The sequence below is a fragment of the Aquarana catesbeiana genome, linkage group LG07 (genome assembly GCF_042186555.1).
Source record: "Aquarana catesbeiana isolate 2022-GZ linkage group LG07, ASM4218655v1, whole genome shotgun sequence".
NCBI lineage: Eukaryota > Metazoa > Chordata > Amphibia > Anura > Ranidae > Aquarana > Aquarana catesbeiana.
In genome coordinates, this window is record NC_133330.1 from 35,048,376 (window position 1) to 35,068,714 (window position 20,339).

The following is a 20,339-nucleotide window of genomic DNA, read 5'->3' on the forward strand; positions in this document are numbered from 1 at the left end:
CAGGGAGCACCGTCAGGTGTTCTAGGGGTATAAATGTCAAATCTAATTTGACTACCTATTACAATTTTGTGAGGAACTCTGGTGGCATGGATGTGGCATGGATGAGAACTGATGTGGCATGGATGAGCATGAATGGGGATGGATGAGCCGTGGATGGGGATGGCTGAGCATGAATAAGTATGCCTGAGTATGGCTGAGTACGGCTGGATACGGCTGGGTACGGCTGAGTACGGCTGGGTGCGGCTGGGTACGGCTGAGTGCGGCTGAGTCCGGCTGAGTATGGCTGAGTACGGCTGAGTGCGACTGGGTATAGCTGAGTACGGCTGTCTATGGATGGGATGCCTGAGCTTTGATGGATGGATGAGTAATGCTGAGCATGAATGAGTATTGCTGAGCATGGATGAGTTTTGATGAGGATGGATAGATGAGTATTGCTGAGGATGGATGGATAAGTATTGCTGAGGATGGATGGATGAGTATTGCTGAGGATGGATGTATGGCTGAGTATTGCTGAGGATGGATGGCTGAGTATTAATGAGGATGGATGGCTGATGGCTTGATGAGTGCTGGAGTTATCACATATCAGCGCTGTGAGCACTGCACATCCAGCCCACAGCGCTGCTGCCTCTGATCTCTCTCCTCTCTGTACCAATTGATACAGAGGGGAGAGAGGAACCGGACGTGATGGTTTGTTTACAAGTGATCGTACCGTCATTTGACGGGGCAATCACGCGGTAAACGGCCACTATCAGCGGCCGTTTACCGTGATCCATGATGCGGACCCGGCGGTCACGGATATTTCTGGGTGCGCGCCCCAGGGGGCGCGCTGGAGCACAATTCTGGGAGGACGTCATAGTACACCTTCCCAGAGTTATCTGACCATGCTGCAGCCATCATTCGGCTATAGCGTGGTCGGCAAGCGGTTAAATTAATATTCAGAATAATAAATAATAATTAATAAAAATTGAATTACCCGGAGCACAGGGGCGCACCCCCACTCAAAAACAAAATCTGTTCCTTCCACATTTACTACCATGCCCGCACTCCCTCTTACACTACCATGCCTTCACACCCCTCTCCTGTACACTTCTCTCACTGTCATACCTGCATGCCCCCTCTCTCTACTGTGCATGTACCCCCTTGTACACCCCATCTCACTACTGTGCCTACATTCCCCTGTACATGCCCTCTCATTGCTGTGTCTACCCCCCGTGTACACCACCTCCCACCTCTGTGCCTACACCCCCTTGTTTACCCTCCTAACCACTGTGCCTACACCCTCTCTCACAACTGCACCTACGACCCCTTGTACACCCTATTTCATTACCACCCATTTGCAGTCACCCTTCACCCTCACGCCTCTGCACTTGCTCACTTCGCCATTCATCCTGTTCAACGAATGGACACACTTGTATTAGTTATAGATATACTCACTTGTGTCCGCTGCATGGGAAAGACTCCATCCAATGCACATGAACAGCACAAAGCCAAAGTAATGATTCATCTTGACTTTTTGCCTGCAGAAGCCTTCAACATCCACTTATATAAAGGCTGTCAATTAGACAAGCCCTTCACTGGTAAACTGAGGTTATAAGTACCAGTACCAGTGAAAAATGTTTTTGGTAGGATGTATGCCAATATGCACATAAGGCTTCTATTACAGAAATTATAGCTAGTAGTGTAAAGGACTAGGATAAATAAAAGTTACTGCAAATATTACAGCAATAGCAAACATTTACTTAGCACTGTGTCTTATGTACAATGATTTTCCTGTAAGGTGGGGTGACAGAAGTGCAATGGCATTATCATACCTGAAGGGTCATCTGTCCAATATAGCTCAAGTGGTTTGGGGACACCCTCACACATAGCTTACACCTGATGTTCCCAACCTTAATGATACCAGGGCCTGGTAAATTCTTCCAAAACCTTCCGTGCCCCTACATTATAAAACAAAACGTTTATATGCACACAACTAAAGTATGGGAATACACATATGTATCAAAATTCTAGAAGGTTCTGGATGGGGCTGGGTGACACTGTTGGGAGCTGAAGGTCCTGGAGGAGGTCAGGGGACTCTGCAGAAAATTTTGTGATCCTGTAGGAAATGAGGTCAGTTATGGGGGATGGGGTCTCCGGAGAGGTTGGGGTCTCCCCAGGAGACAATGTGGGAGATTGGAGGGCACTGAGGGGAAAGGGGGCTAAATGGCAATGTGGTATGCTTTTGAAGGTACTATGGGGGCTGGAGGTTCTGCTCCCACCATTGCGGGATGTTGGAAGACACTGTGGTATGTGGGAACAAAGGGTTCTTAGGGGGCCATAAGGGGCACTGAGAGCCTCTATGGGGGTTTGGTTGGCACTTTGGGACCTGGGAGGCACTGTGAGCAGTTGTTAGATCTGCAGGTAGTTGAACCAGGAGGAGGGAACCCATGTTCTGCCAGTGGACCAAGGCCCAGCTGTTGAGAACCACTGGTTTAGACCATAGTCAACTTACCCAAGAAGAGCCTCTTGGGCAAAATACCCCCAGAGTCCCCAAGCTCATCTTTAGCACACAGTGGCTTTCTGAATGGGGAACTCTGATACACAAGCCCTTACTTTTCTCTGCAGATTATTACACAAGTCAGATAACAGACAGGGTGTGGCTGATATATACAGTAGTAGAGTGATCCATGACAGTGGAGTGATGGGTTTTAATATTGTTGGCACTGTTACTGGATTGCACTGGTGCTGACTGGTGATCAGAAGGGCCGTTGGTGTATAAAGAATTTACATTAACAACCTGCATTCAAAACAGAGGTTTTGGGTGCACATCTGTAATGAATTTGGAAGCCACATTGCAATATCAAGGTCATTCTGTATAGTGCTTCCATTAAGAGCCTCCATCATGGTTTGATCTAGGGGGTGCTGGGCTGGGTAACCAATAGACATTGTGCATCAGTAAAAGCTTTCTGCAGTGGCTGGCTGCATCTGTGAAGGTTGAGTGCCTGAGACAATCTCACAGAGCCCAGCCAGCATATCCACATAAAGACAGTTGTGAAAAAACAGACACTTTTCTCCTGTCTGTTCATGTCCGTGGACAGGAGAAAAGTGCCACATCCATTATGATAGCAATAAAAGTGATGGGAAAAAAATAAAGACTTGTAAAAATGTAAGAGTAAGAAAGTAATAATGTAAAATAAAAAATATAATTAAAAAAAATTAAAGCACTTCCGCCTCCCTGTGCTTTCGTGCAAAAGCAAACTTATATGTAAGTCCCACATGCATTTGTAAATGGCGGCCGCACCACACATGTGAGGTATTGTCCCGAATTTCAGAGCAAGAGAAATAATTCTAGCACCAAACCACCTGTGTGACTCTTAACTGGTAACCTAAAAAAGGCTTTTAAAGGGTCACCTATAGAGATTTTTAGGTATCGTAGTTTGGTGCCATTCCGGGGATGTACGCAAGTTTAAAGTGGGACATGTTTGGTAACTATTTACTCAGTGTAACATTAACTTTTATATTCTACAAAAATGGGTATTACATTGTGTTTGTATTCACTAAAATTCATTAGTTTGCAAAAAATGTGCTGTCCAAATACTGTGTGACATAAAAAAAAATTGCTCTACCACCCACCATTTTATTTTCTAGAGTCTCTGCTTAAAAATATATAATGTTTGGGGGTTCTGAGTATATTTCTAGCAAAATAAATTATGATTTTTACATGTAGGAGAGAAATGTCAGAATTGGCCTGGTAGGGAATTAGTTCATTACAAAAAAATGATACTTTGTCCTGATGTTTATTTGTGTCTGTGAGACTGTCAGTTGTGGCACAGTAATAAGTAGTTTGTGGGTGCAAGGATTGTGGTTTATGTGTGCATTGTATACAACAGGCACATATTCTCTTCAATCCCCCTTTAAAGTGTTACTAAACCCACAATAGTAAAATCAGTCTGTACATGCAGTAAAACTAGGTATACTCATTGTGGAACCTAAAGGGTTAATCATCTACATTGTGTAAAAAGGCAGTTTGATCTTGCCTTCTCTGATCCTCCTCTTCTTCCACTGTCCCCAATCCATCTCCTGATAGAACAGAGCCTCGGGGGCAAGCTGCACATGCTCAGTTTGGTGTGCACTGCTAGAGAGTTTTTTTCTTTCTTGGGAGAGTGGACATGATCAGCACAGGGCCAATCAGCACTGTCCAGACAGAGGGTCAGGCATGCAGCCTTATAGGACAGAGGAGAATGAAAACTCCTCCTACAAGCTTTAACCAAACACTGATATAAGTCACAAGACTATATACTGCTGATGAGAAAGGGTATTTAGCAGTTTATATTTACTGAAATGATTGCATTTCCATGTTCTGTGTACTGTGGGAGACCAGACACAGTGAATGCAGGCTCCCGGGTTTAGTAACACTTTAAGACCACCCACTGACCAGCTGCAGAAACTATTTTCTTTATCAGACATCACAGGACACAGAGCAGCATAGTAATTACTATGTGGGTATATAGGCCACCTTCAGGTGATGGACACTGGCACACCCAAGACAGGAAGTTCACTTCCTATATAACCCCTCCCATTACCGGGAGTACCTCAGTTTTTTCTCCAGTGTCTAAGGTGTTGATCACTTTTAAAGATGTGCTCTGAGAGCTCTGCTGGAAGGATCCTCTTCTGGATTAAAACCAGCTTCTACAGACTGGATCCATCCAAAGTGCCACTGAGGCCAAAGTGGTTGGTATCCAGGCCTCGTATAGGAAGAACAAGGTTTTGCCTGTAACGCCTCTCCTTGGAGGGCTGGACCCTTGGATCCAGTGCTTTGGTCATGCTCACATTACCATAAAGTTTTTCTAGCAGGGTGCTATACAGGTCCAAGGGAGTGGAACCCCGATTAAAAGGGGCCCGGTCCTTGAAGGTTTATTAAACGCAGCCCGCCATGATGGGTGAAGGTTGGATCTGTCTGATATCAGCAGAATCCTGCGGCAGGGATAAAGTAAGTGAAGAAGCCTAGGAATTTTAAAAAGTCCACCTATGGTTTTCTTCTGTGAGTGAAATGTTGTCATGCCTAAATTCTCCACTAGAGGGTTTAAATGCACATACCTTTTTACGTTGCTTCTCAGATCAACTCTGTGTCAGCAGCAGACAGCATGTGTGGTCTCAGCCATCAGAAGCATTTTCAGGGGGGGATTCCTGGATTCCAGGAAAGGTTAGCAAGTGGAAAAAACCTTACTGCAGCTGCCCCCCCCGGGGAACAAAGGAGCTTCCCATATGTTTTTTTCTAAATTCCCCCTTCTGTCCTCTCGCCCTCTCGTCAGATCTGCCAAACGGCAGAACCGAACTGCGCCCTGGCGCGGGAATTGTTACATTTTAAAAAGTAGAGATGGTGCGGGTTGAGAGACGGAAAGGGGCGTGGCTTAGCGTGACGCCGTGTGCAGGACGTGGTGTCCATGTGGATCGCGGCGCAGATGCGGGGCTGTCGAGCCCAGAAAAGAGACCTCTTCTCAGCTGGAAGCTGAAAGCCGGTGAAGGCTAAAGCTCTGTGGACACAGGAGAGGTGGGGGCACGTAAGAGTGATGCATACAGGCATTCCTAAAGGGACACATTTTATTCAGCTTCATACTGAACATTACTAGCAGCATTTTATTGCTGGACTATAGCTCAGCAAGTGGTGCATTTATTTAGTGCCTCTGCTTTTGTGCTTAGGACTATGCCTTCCGGAAAGGGGGGTGCAAACACTTTAAAAAGGGACCTAGGGCATCACCCCCAGGCACTGAGAATTCTAATCATGCCTCCACTATGCCATCTTCCTCCGAAGTACCAGAAGTGGCTGGCCAGGGTGAGCCATTGGAACCAGTAGGTGTTGCAGCTGCTTCTAACATCTCAGCCCCGTCTACATGACTGAAGATGCATTTTTCTCATCCCTGCTGGGGCTAGAGGAAAGACTAGTGGCCTTAATCGCATCTTCCATCCAGAGGGATAGAAAACGCAGTAGATCCCCCTCCCCCACCTTGGGCCCTCTATCAATGGAGAAATGGGCGGAGGAAGATGTGTTACCCTCAGGGGATCAGGAGGAAAGACAGTCTAATGATTCCTCTTCTGAGGAATCAACTGTGTAAGAACCCTTTTCAGCCTCACAATCTGAGAAATTACTGGTACAGTCCCTTACAGAAATGGTCTGTTCCACTTTCAAGCTGCCCTTAACTGAGTCAGCCGAAAGTTCAGTTTCTTCCTTGGGTTCTCTAAAACCTCCTCAGACTTTGCATGCTTTTCCTCTCTATGCATTACTGGAGCAACTTATATATGCTGAGTGGGATAACCCAGATAAGCATTATCTCCCTCCTAAAAGGTTTTCAGTACTTTATGCCATGGAGGAGAAATTCACCAAAAGATGGAATGTACCAGCAGTTGACGCTGCTATATCCCATGTTGATAAAAGTCTAACTTGTCCAGTAGACAATGCTCAAATGCTTAGGGATCCAACAGATAAGACAGTGGTCTTATCTGGACAGTGGTCCAGAATCAAAGGAGCCTTGCCCATCAACATCCTAGAGATTCGGGCAGAGCAATTGGCTCTGAAGGCCTGGACATTCAGGTTACGGGATTGTCCTGTCAGGATCCAATCCAACAATGCCACAGCTGTGGCCTATATCAATCACCAAGGGGGCACCAAGAGTCACGCAGCTCAGAGAGAGGTGAACCATATTCTAGCTTGGGCAGAAAAGAATGTACCTTGCCTATCAGCAGTCTTCATTCCAGGAATAGAGAATTGGCAGGCAGACTACTTGAGTTGCCAGCAGTTGTTCCCGGGGGAGTGGTCACTTCACCCCGACATCTTTCTGGCTATATGCCAAAGATGGGGGATCCCGGATATAGATCTTTTGGCGTCCAGGTTCAACATGAAGTTGGTCAACTTTGTGTCAAGGACAAGGGATCCTGTCATGAACACCTGTGACCAGACTGTGTGGACTGCGAAGAGGAAACCAAAACGCATGTAAAATGAATAAGAATAATGTTTATTTAAGATAAGTGATATAATAAGTAAACAAATACAAATAGTGCTCAAACAACCAACAGAAACCCACAACAGATAATATATACAGCCAAGGGAAGTACCGAAATCAAACACGTTAGCCAGGCCACGGTCATACACAGGGGATCAGCAAATGAACAAGGACAGGACAGAAGAGGAAGGTAATGGATGGGAACAAGCTTACAAGGGAACAGGAACACAGGAGGGACAGGATCAAGATGGGATCGGGTACAGGCTCAGGTGCAGGCTCAGGTTCAGATACAGGTTACAGGGTTCAGGATACAGGTCGCAGGTACAGGTCAGGGCGCAAGGAAGAAAGATACCAAGGCAAGCATGTGAGGGCTTGCCGGGTATTTATGGAACTGCCAGTGATTGTCCTCATGTAACACCTGAGCGCAGAGAGTGTTGTCTGCTCCATACTGCCAGGATCCATACGCTGGTGGACGTCAGTACTGCAGCCCAATGATGACATACAGTAACACCAGCAGGGAAAGACTCTCCTGACAGTTCCAAACTGGCAGGAGACACCTGCTGGTGGACCTCAGTACTGCACACCAAATGATAGATCTTACCAGTGGACGGACCCTTTCCTGACAGATCCACTCGCATGCGGGACAGATGCATTGGTGACCCCATGGGATCAGTTCTCACTGATTTATGCATTTCCCCCTATTCAGTTGCTGCCACGGCTTCTTCGCAGGATCAAGCTGGAAAGAAACCCGGTAATTCGTGTAGCCCCAGCATGGCCCAGAAGGTCCTGGTATGCATAAATCTTAAAGATGGCGGCAGGGGACCCATGGACCCTTTCACTGCGTCCAGACCTTTTCCCGCAGGGGCCGATATTCCATCCTACCTTACAAACTCTAAGTTTAATGGCTTGGCTATTGAAGCCCACATTCTGAAGAAATGGGTCAGTGGTTTCTACCTTGATTAATGCAAGGAAGCCAGCTTCCAGAATCATATATTATAGGGTCTGGAGGGCTTATGTTTCCTGGTGTGAATCCAAGGGTTGGCACCCTCGGAAATATAGCATAGGCAGAATTCTTGCCTTTCTGCAATTAGGGGTAGAGATGAAGCTGGCGTTGAGTACTGTTAAGGGCCAAGTCTTGGCTTTATCGGTCTTATTTCAAAGACCGCTTGCTTCGCATTCTTTGGTCCGGGGTTTTATGCAAGGGGTAATGCGGCCTAATCGCCAGTTAGATCATCTTTGAACAATTGGGACCTGAACTTAGTTTTGTCGGTATTGCAAAAACAGCCCTTTGAACCGATACAGTATACTCCCTTGGTCCTTCTGACAAGGAAATTAGTGTTTCTGGTTGCTATATCCTCTGCAAGAGGGGTATCGGTTCAAGGTTAAGGTCAGATTCAAGGTTAAACAGCGTTCTGAAACTCTCAGGGAGACACTAGAGGTACAGGTCCATTCCCTGGAGGAGAAATATGTGCAGGATCCCACCGATTCCGCTAGGGAGGCCTGGCAGGCGGCTCAATCTGCTTATGAGCACCTCCTGGCCTCTTTGGCGGAAAAGAAGAGGTTTTTCTCTAAAACTGCTTTTTTTGAGGAGGGGGAGACAACAGGCCACCTTCTGGCTAGAATTGCTAATTCAGAACAGAAATCTCCAGTAATTGAAACCATAAAAACCAAAGGGGGACAGTTGGTACACTCTCCTGAGTTAATATTAAAAGCACTAGCTGAGTTTTACGAAACACTGTATCGCCCGACCTCGATCTATGACTCGGGGGAGCTGGGTAACTATTTAGATGACATTGTTTTCCCACAGCTCTCTGCGTCGCAATGCCAGGAGTTGGATTCCCCGTTATCTCTGGAGGAGCTGCAGGTGGCTGTGGCTGCATTTCCCAACTGTAAGGCTCCAGGGGGGGATGGTATCCCTATGGAGATATACAAAAGCTACTCTGAAGTATTGTTACCCAAATTATTGGCAGTGCTTAACGCAGCCAGAGACCAGTCTGTCCTTCCACCATCTATGTCTCAAGCCCATATTGTGTTGATTTTAAAACAGGGGAAGGATCCCGTAGATCCAGCATCCTATAGGCCGATATCGTTACTCCAGTCAGACATTAAAATCCTGGCCAAAGTACTAGCCCTTAGGTTAAATAAGGTAATCACCTCAGTTATACACCCGGATCAGGCGGGATTTATGCCAAATAAATCTACGGCGATAAACCTAAGAAGGCTATTCCTCAACATGTAGTCACAGGCTGACAATATGGGAACCAGGGCTCTCCTGTCATTAGATACTATGAAAGCCTTTGACAGCGTGGAATGGCCCTATCTGTGGGAGGTACTGAGGCGATTTGGCTTTGGGGCTACATACATTACCTGGGTGCGCTTGTTATATCACTGCCCCCGGGCCTTTATTAGAGAGGCTGGCAGACTGTCACTTTCATTTACCTTAGGCCGGGGCACGCGGCAGGGGAGCCCTTTGTCCCCCCTGCTGTTTGCCCTGGCAATAGAACCATTGGCAATTAAGATTAGAGAACATGGGGGTATCACAGGCTTCTGCTATGGAGATAGACAGGAGAAGGTGATGCTCTATGCCGATGACACAATGATACTATTGGGGGATATGGAGCAATCCCTGAGGAACACGATGGACACAGTGATTCGGTTTGGGGAATTTTCAGGCCTGAAAATAAATTGGACTAAATCTGCCTTGATGCCCCTAGATGATGCCAAATTACAAGACGAAGAGCGGGTAGGAGATATTCCTTTTGCCACTTCCTTTAAATATCTGGGGATATGGGTATCACCCCGAATTAGGGAATATGGCCAACTAAACATTTCCCCACTTCTGGCCAGGTTTCGACAACGGGTCAAGACATGGAACACCCTGTGTATGTCGGTTGCGGGCAGAGTGAATCTAATTAAAATGATTCTGATGCCCCAACTGTTATACATGTTACACAATTCCCCAGTAGTGATCCCACTGAAGACTTTCAGGATAGTTATTACCATATTCCGTGAACTAATCTGGAAAAATAGACCCCCTAGGATAAAGTTAGAGCACCTGCAGCGCCCTAAAGATGACGGTGGCCTTGCTCTTCCAAATCCATGGTTGTATTATTTGGCTTCCCAGATGCAACATTTGATAGGCACTATGACCATGGAGGGAGACTTAGGTGACAGATCCCCTAGTGATTCAGAAGGTATTATGCTTCATGCAGTGGGTGGGCAATCAATTCCAACTGCTCTTGAGGCATCGGCCTTTGGTAAACCCCAAAAAAGCTTTCCCACATACAGCTTAATACAGAAAATATGGAACAAAGTCAAATATTTGCAAGGGGCCACAGGTTTCAATGAATTTAATCCTATCTGGGCAAACGAGTCCTACCCTGAGCTGGCCAAATTGCAGCATTCGGACAGGTGGAAGAGACATAACATTTTCTACTTGGCTCAAGTTATTAGTAATGGGAAATTATTGTCTTTTGAAACCTTGAGAGAGAAATACGGGCTACCCATGGAAAACAATGGGACTGTAAAAATAGATCAAAAATTGCATAAACAAAATCAAGACAAGGGATATTTCCCAAATTTAACCTACAGTATTGTAGGAAAAGAAAAATAATTCTGGCACTGGGGTATTGTGTCAGAAATGCTCTGAAAACCTATCCTGAATCTTGTCCTGCAGTGTTGCAGGGACCAGAGGAAAGGAATAAAGCATGACACATTTGTCTCTGTGTCAGCTAATTGCTAAACAAAAAACGCATGCTTCCATCCCTATTTTGTGCAAAGAAAAAAGGGTTGGGACTTTGTATGAGGCATAGGACAGTTACGTCAGTTACATCACAATTGCCTCCATCCCTGTCAAAACGAAGCAAGAGAAGAGGTTGGGACTTTTTTCTTTGCAGGATTTTACACGTAAGCTGTTATAAAAATCCTATTTTTTGTTCTTTTGCAGGGTGCCCCATGTTTATTATATAAATGAAAAAAAGATTGAACATTTTGGGGAAAAAAACAATATATTACACTTTAGGGTTTATTTACTAAAGGCAATTCCACTGTGGACTACACGTGTACTTGGAAGTGCAGTCACTGTAGATCTATGGAAGAGCCCTGGGGCCATCATAAAAAAAATACAGAATTATGAGTTTGAAAAAATTTTTTTTTTTCTTTTTTTTACAGAATTCTGAGTTTGAAAGTCGGAATTCTGAGTTTGAAAGTCAGAATTCTGAGTTTCAAAGTCAGAATTCTGATTTTAAACGTCAGAATTCTGAGATTAAAAGTCATAATTCTTAGTTTCAAAGTCAGAATTCTGAGTTTATAAATATAGTAGTCTCTATTAGGAAGATTTTAGGACCAATGAGCAATAAGGTAGTAACACCCACAGACCATCATTGTGCAGACATACATGTCTTCTGCTCTGTATATGAATATGTAAATCTATCTTAGTTACAGCACACAGTATAGGGAAGCAGGCAGTGCTGGATTCTCTGGTTCCTCTACTGTATTAATTAGTTCTTCGGTTTGCTGTCTTATCCTTCTCTGTCATCTGCTCCAACATAGCCATGCTGAAAACGTGTGTATTGTGTGTGAGTGGGGGGGACACAGCTTCCATAGATAACAGAACACAATGGCCAGCACAGCTCTGCACCCCAACTTGTAGGACACATTGCACTGTTGCCCCTACATGAGGGAATTGTGAATGGCTAGAAGGCAGCAGGACAATGTGTGTCTATGGTCATAAGACTCATAACAGATTAATCATAGCAATTAATTTTATGGGCTGATAAGATGTGTCACACACAATAAACATAAAAAGCATTGATTAGAAGTCCTTAAGTGGTAGCCTGCTGGTTAGAGTAACAAGCTTATAGCGTTGAAGGTTGTGGGTTCTAATCCAGTTCAGAGCAAAATCTTTAGTTATATATTGATTTTATATTAAATATATTTTAAAATTTATTATATATATTTATTTTATTTATATATCCAAATTAATTTCAAGGATTATTAACAAAGACATATTGATAAAATTGTTGTATAAGCTGACTACTATAAATTAGAGAGTAGAGATTTTTTTTTACAAGTCTGTGTATATATTGGGATGATTTTGGTGACATGGGGCCGGTTCTCAATTTCAGGAGAATGTCCCTGGAAGCTGCATGATAACCATCATATCTCACAACTCAGCCCTGAGCTCTGCACTATAATCTGTGTGTACTACAATGTACACGCCCATATCTCCCCTTCACTGATTGGCTGCACTTTATCCCCACTGACACCGATGCAGCGCCATTTCCATCCAGTGACACCACCGATGCAGGGTCATTTTTTTCTATCCAGTGACACAACCGATGCAGGGTCATTTTTTTCTATCCAGTGGCACCACCGATGCAGGGTCATTTTTCCCATCCAATGACATCACCGATGCAGGGTCATTTTTTTCTATCCAGTGACACCACCGATGCAGGGCCATTTTTTTCCATCCAATGACACCACCGATGCAGGGTCATTTTTTTCCATCCAATGACACCACCGATGCAGGGTCATTTTTTTCCATCTAGTGACACCACCGATGCAGGGTCATTTTTTTCCATCTAGTGACACCACCGATGCAGGGTCATTTTTTTCTATCCAGTGACACCACCGATGCAGGGTCATTTTTTTCCATCCAGTGACAGCACTGATGCAGGGTAATTTTTTTCCATCCAGTGACACCACCAATGCAGGGTCATTTTGTTTCCATCTAGTGACACCACCGATGTAGGGTCATTTTTTTCCATTCAGTGACACCACCGATGCAGGGTAATTTTTTTTCATCCAGTGACACCACCGATGCAGGGTCATTTTTCTTCTTCACTACTGTTAGCCCCTTATGTGTGCTCCAGTTTTAAACTCACATACTACAAATATATATATATACAGGTACAGTACTTTGCTCTGCATGCCACTATTTTCCCAGAATTCCCACCTGAGAGGGGGGAGGGGCACGGTTTGTAAACTTCACCCTGGGTACTGGCAGAGGGCGGGGCGCTCAGTGATTGGGGGAGGTGGAGGGTTATGAGAGGAGGGCGGAGTTACAGTCTGGGACACATAGGAAGTCCTGTGCTGCACCTGCTTTCATACAATCGATCCCCATAGTGATGACACTGCTACCCCTGGCCTGGAGGAGGGGCGGCTCGGGCTGTTGTGGTTGACAGATGGGAGATGGTGCCGCACTCGCGGGTGTCTGTGAGCCCCACCATCAATTACGGGAGACTTGGGATGTCGGCATTGCCATCATATACTGCTGATTGGACAGAACTGATATTACACACGGCCCACTGCCCTGACACTGCATTGTGTTTAATCACAATCCTGACACTGCCAGTACATACAGCTCATGGCCTGCACTGCCATTATATACACTGGTTACTGTGCCCCCTCCCCCCTCTCAGGTGGGGATTCTGGGAAAATAGTGGCATGCAGAGCAAAATACTGTATCTGTATATATATATTTGTAGTATTTAAGACCCCCTTTCACACCGAGGGCATTTTGCAGGCGCTATAGCGTTAAAAATAGCGCCTGCAATCCGCCCTCAAACAGCTGCAGCATTGTCTCCAGTGTGAAAGGCCCGAGGGCTTCACATTACTCTACCCGAGGGCTTCACATTACTCTACCCGAGGACTTCACATTACTCTACCCGAGGGCTTCACATTACTCTACCCGAGGGCTTCACATTACTCTACCCGAGGGCTTCACATTACTCTACCCGAGGGCTTCACATTACTCTACCCGAGGATTTCACATTACTCTACCCGAGGACTTCACATTACTCTACCCGAGGGCTTTACATTACTCTACCCGAGGGCTTCACATTACTCTACCCGAGGGCTTCACATTACTCTACCCGAGGACTTCATATTACTCTACCCGAGGGCTTCACATTACTCTACCCGAGGACTTCACATTACTCTACCCGAGGGCTTCACATTACTCTACCCGAGGGCTTCACATTACTCTACCCGGGGACTTCACATTACTCTACCCGAGGACTTCACATTACTCTACCCGAGGACTTCACATTACTCTACCCGAGGACTTCACATTACTCTACCCGAGGGCTTCACATTACTCTACCCGGGGACTTCACATTACTCTACCCGAGGACTTCACATCACTCTACCCGGGGACTTTACATTACTCTACCTGAGGGCTTCACATTACTCTACCCGAGGGCTTCACATTACTCTACCCGAGGACTTCACATTACTCTACCCGAGGACTTCACATTACTCTACCCGAGGGCTTCACATTACTCTACCCGAGGGCTTCACATTACTCTACCCGAGGACTTCACATTACTCTACCCGAGGACTTCACATTACTCTACCCGAGGACTTCACATTACTCTACCCGAGGGCTTCACATTACTCTACCCGAGGACTTCACTTTACTCTACCCGAGGGCTTCACATTACTCTACCCGAGGACTTTCACATTACTCTACCCGAGGGCTTCACATTACTCTACCCGAGGGCTTCACAATACTCTACCCGAGGACTTCACATTACTCTACCTGAGGACTTCACATTACTCTACCTGAGGACTCCACATTACTCTACCCGAGGACTTCACATTACTCTACCTGAGGACTTCACATTACTCTACCTGAGGGCTTCACATTACTCTACCCGGGGACTTCACATTACTCTGCCCGAGGACTTCACATTACTCTACCCGAGGGCCTCACATTACTCTACCCGAGGGCTTCACATTACTCTACCCGGGAACTTCACATTACTCTACCTGAGAACTTCACATTACTCTACCCGAGGAATTTCACATTACTCTACCCGAGGACTTTCACATTACTCTACCCGAGGGCTTCACATTACTCTACCCGAGGACTTCACATTACTCTACCTGAGGACTTCACATTACTCTACCTGAGGACTTCACATTACTCTACCCGAGGGCTTCACATTACTCTACCCGAGGACTTTCACATTACTCTCCCCAAGGATTTCACATTACTCTACCCGAGGGCTTCACATTACTCTACCCGAGGACTTCATATTACTCTACCCGAGGACTTTCACATTACTCTCCCCAAGGGTTTCACATTACTCTACCTGAGGGCTTCACATTACTCTACCGCCGGCAAAACGCCGCTATTGCGGCGCATTGCGGGCGGTTTTAACTCTTTCTCAGCTGCTAGCGAGGGGTAAAAGCTCCCCGCTAGCGGCCGAAATGCGCCGCTAATCCGACGGTAAAACGCCGATAAAAATAGCTGCGTTTTACCACGGACGCTATAGGTGGCTCGGTGTGGAAGGGGTCTTAGAGTTTAAAACTGGAGCACACATAAGGGGCTAACAGTAGTGAAGAAGAAAAATGACCCTGCATCGGTGGCGTCATTGGATGGAAAAAATGACCCTGCATCGGTGGTGTCATTGGATGGAAAAGATGACCCTGCATCGGTGGTGTCATTGGATGGAAAAAATGACCCTGCATTGGCGGTGTTAATGCATGGAAAAAAATGGCCCTGCATCGGTGGTTGAGTTATAAGATATGATGGTTATCATGCAGCTTCCAGGGACAATCTCCTGAAATTGAGAACTGGCCCCATGTCACCAAAATCATCCCAATATATACACAGATTTGTAAAAAATCCCTACTCTCTAATTTATAGTGGTCAGCTTATACAACCATTTTATCAATATGTCTTTGTTAATATGCCTTGAAATCAATTTGGATATATCAATAAAATACAATTTAAGTCCTCACTAACTCATAGTTTAAAATATGTTTAATATAAAATCAATATATTGAAAATATATATATAATTAAAAAACGTGCTCTGAACTGGATAAGAACAAAGGCTTTCAACATTATAAGCCCATTACTCTACCCACTATACTATCACTTAAGGGTTCTTAATTGTTGCTTTCTATGTTTAATATGAGGTTAATTCTCTGTGAAACAACTGTATTAATCCAGACGAGTGAATTATGATCGATTCGTTATGACCAGTCTCCTGAAATTGTGAACTGCCCCAGGGGAAACTGAAGATGACACCCTAATGATCCCATCTGATCACCCTAATAATATATACACAGTTTTCTCTTTGAAATCTCTACACTCTAATTTATAGTAGCCAGCATATACTACAACTTTGTGTGCTCAATATATCAGTGTGTCTTTGTTAATATACCTTGAAATCAATTTTGGATATATTGATAAAATACAATTTAAGCTCTCACTATCTCATATTTTAAAATATATATGTATAAAAAAAATGCCCTTACCTGGACTAGAACCCACAACTTCACCAATATAAGTCTGCTGCTTTAATGTTTAATATGAGGTTAATTGTATGTGAAACACCTCTTATAGTCCAGACAAGTAATTGCTATGATCAATCCGTTATGACCATAGACACACATTGTCCTGCTGCTTTCTAGCCATTCACAATTCCCTCATGTAGGGGCAAAAGTGCAATGTTTCCTACAAGTTGGGGTGCAGAGCTGTGCTGTGCTGGCCATTGTGTTCTGTTATCTATGGAAGCTGTCCCCCCCACCACTCACACACAATACACACATTTTCAGCATGGCTCTTTATGTTGGATCAGATGACAGAGAAGGATAAGACAGCAGAGGAACCAACCCAGCACTGCCTGCTTCCCTATACTGCGTGCTGTAACTAAGATAGATTTACATATCCATATACAGGGCAGAAGAAACTCAGAATTCTGACTTTTAATCTCAGAATTCTGACTTTGACACTCAGAATTCTGACTTTTAATCTCAGAATTCTGTAGAAAATTGTTTTTTTTAAAACTTACAATTCTGAATTTCAATCTCAGAATTCTGAGTTTCAAAGTCAGAATTCTGTTTTTTTTTTTTTTTTTTTTTTATGATGGCCCCAGGGCTCTTCCATAAGAGACATCCCCAAAAAGGCTTGCAGCTGTAATTGCAGCAAAAGGTGGTTCTACAAAGTATTGACTCAGGGGGGCTGAATACAAATGAACGCCACACTTTTCAGATATTTAATTGTAAAAAATGTTGAAAATCATTAATATTACCTTAAATACCGTGCCTGGGGGATGCCCTGAACCTGCCACATATGTACAATGCATACAACCTGCTACAACAACACTGACATTTGCAAAGGAAAAAAAATACTGTTTAAATTTGCCAGTAAATGACAGCCCTTTACTCAGCCCTTTGGGTCTGGTATGGATTTTAAGGGGGGACTCCATCCAAAAAAAAAAAAAACAAGAAAAGAAACATGGTGTTCCTACAAAAATCCATATCAGACCATCATATCAGCATGCAGCCTGGCATTCTGGAAAAGAGGGACAAGCATGTGCCCCCACCCTCCTAAACCATACCAGGCCACATGCCCACAACATGGGGAAAATACCTTGCCATGGGGATGATATTTTGTTTCCCAATTCACCCCAATCCGAGTTCTAGTTGTAGTCAGCTAGGGCTGTGTAATTGCTCTATGCAGTAGTATCAATCACATTCACACTTTCATGGTAGTTTTAAATCTGATTGTGGGAAATTTACAGGATGTACCTTAATAGCTGGAAAACAACCATCATTTGTGATCAGTTTCAGAGAATAGGAAGAAAGTGTACCTCCCTAAAGGAATATGATAAACAATCAACCTTACTGGGAAAAATTTGAAAAAGAAAAGATAATCCAACACTCTAGAACCAGGGATCTGGACCAATCATAGCATAATATTTTACTCATTTAAAACTTGATACAATTTAGATTTTTATATTTAGAACAGTTGTCTGTGTCTATATATCTTTACCTGCATATTTTATATATAGTGTATGTATCCACTTCCCTCCCAGCCTATAGTTAACTGACGCCTGAGTAGGACATTCGTCGATCCGGGTGGATGTCATATGACGTCCTCTTGGATTGCACCCCACACATGCCACGCTGTGGCACGATCTGTTCCCAGCTGTGTCCATCAGACACAGCCAATGACTAATCAGTGTACCAGCTTGCTGCTGATACCATGTGATTGCTGTGACCAATCACATATGATCACATGACAATTGTAAACAATGGATGGCTTCCTTTCATGCCATCCATTGTGTACAGCTGTGATGCTAGCTGTGATTGGTCACACTGATCACATGGTACAGATGGCAGCATATCTGCACCATGTGATTAGATGTGACCAATCATACAGTATCTCACAAAAGTGAGTACACCCCTCACATTTTTGTAAATATTTTGTTATATCTTTTCATGTGACAACACTGAAGAAATGACACTTTGCTACAATGTAAAGTAGTGAGTGTACAGCTTGTATAACAGTGTAAATTTTCTGTCCCCTCAAAATAACTCGACACACAGCCATTAATGTCTAAACCCCTGTCAGCAAAAGTGAGTATGTGCAAGTAAAAATGTCCAAATTGGGCACAAAGTGTCAATATTTTGTGTGGCCACCATTATTTTCCAGCACTGCCTTAACCCTCTTGGGCATGGAGTTCACCAGAGCTTCACAGGTTGCCACTGGAGTCCTCTTCCACTCCTCCATGATGACATCACGGAGCTGGTGGATGTTAGAGACCTTGCGCTCCTCCACCTTCCACTTGAGGATGCCTCACAGATGCTCAATAGGGTTTAGGTCTGAAGACATGCTTGGCCAGTCCATCACCTTTACCCTCAGCTTCTTTAGCAAGGCAGTGGTCATCTTGGAGGTGTGTTTGGAGTCATTATCATGTTAAAATAATGCTCTGAAGGAAGGGGATCATGCTCTGCTTCAGTATGTCACAGTACATGTTGGCATTCATGGTTCCCTCAATGAATTGTAGCTCTCCAGTACCGGCAGCACTCATACAGCCCCAGACCATGACACTCACACCACCATGCTTGACTGTAGGCAAAACACACTTGTCTTTGTACTCCTCACCTGGTTGCTGGCACACACGCTTGACACCATCTGAACCAAAAAAGTTTATCTTGGTCTCATCAGAACACAGGACATGGTTCCAGTAATCCATGTCCTTAGTCTGCTTGTCTTCAGCAAACTGTTTGCAGGCTTTCTTGTGCATCATCTTTAGAAGAGGCTTCCTTCTGGGATGACAGCCATGCAGATCAATTTGATGCAGTGTGCAGCGTATGGTCTGAGCACTGACAGGCTGACCCCCCACCCCTTTAACCTCTGCAGCATTGCTGGCAGCACACATACGTCTATTTCCCAAAGACAACCTCTGGATATGACGCTGAGCACATGCACTCAACTTCTTTGGCCGACCATGGCGAGGCCTGTTCTGAGTGGAACCTGTCCTGTTAAACCACTATATGGTCTTGACCACCATGCTGCAGCTCAGTTTCAGGGTCTTATGATTGATCAAATCAGCTTCCTGACAGGATCACTCAGGTGGGTTCAGAATAGGATCTGGACACTCCTAAGCTCATCCATACTGTCAACTATCATCCTGCCACTGCTTTGCTGCTTAGAAGGTCCCAGAGAAAACACACCCAATCACTTTCTAGGTTTTAATTTTAAAATACACTTCCCAATGTCACCCAAAATTATGAGTCACCAAAATCATTCAAAGGGGACACCTGCTTTGGTGACAACGGAAGTAAAAGGAATCTCTTGAATGTGACACAGGTAGCAAAAAAATAGGCAAGTGTTTTAAACAATTCTTACTCCATTCAAAAATTCTTACATTCTCTCCATCCAAAAAAAAAAAAAACTTTAGAATCCATTCTGTCCTATAAACAAGTGGAACTCTGGTCTTATAAACATTAACAACACAAATAAGAACATATAAATGTTGTAACACTCACCTGAGTTGACTGCTTGGAACTGACTCCATCCGTAGCAGAGGAGCAGTGCAAGTCCAAAGTAACGGTTCATCTTGTCTGTTGGTCTGCAATGCTGCTGGGGTCTTCATCGTCTTCTTTATATTATCATAGCATGGGGGTTGCTTCACACTTTTCCATGGAAGAATTTGCAATGTTTGGTGACTTTTAATATGTTACTTATTTTATCTAAATGACATTGCACTAGAATAGCACATACAATCCAGCACTAGAAGGGATAAGAAAGATAATCAAAGATTTACAACCCATGATAACAGAGGATGAAACTCTGAAAGAAATATCTCAACAACCCCCAATACTGGCTTTCAGACAACCACCCAACCTCAGACATAAACTAATCAGCAGGTTACATCATTCTGATTGTGAAGTCACAAATAAAGGAAGCAAACCCTGCAATAAGAAAACACAAACTGTGCAACCAAAGCAATCCATCTAAAAGTGTCACACACAAAAGGGACCTTCAATATTCCGGGATCATACAGCTGTACCTTTAGTAATGTTGTGTACCTCATCCAAAGAAAAAAATCTTACA

At 44.4% G+C, this 20,339-nt stretch overlaps 1 protein-coding gene across 2 annotated transcripts in view; it reads right to left on the reverse strand.

The window, feature by feature from the left end:
- Positions 1–19,922, reverse strand: part of LOC141102917 (matrix metalloproteinase-9-like) — a 58,051-nt gene extending 38,129 nt beyond the window's left edge. The window contains exon 1 of one of the 2 annotated variants that reach the window (XM_073591955.1): positions 19,772–19,922. In XM_073591955.1, the coding sequence (XP_073448056.1) occupies positions 19,772–19,841 (70 nt within the window). In that variant the 5' untranslated portion in view covers positions 19,842–19,922. Of the gene's footprint in view, positions 1–1,434; positions 1,576–19,771 lie in introns of those variants that run through there. The other variant, XM_073591956.1, reaches the window with a different exon arrangement.
- Between the last annotated feature and the right edge of the window lie 417 nt (positions 19,923–20,339).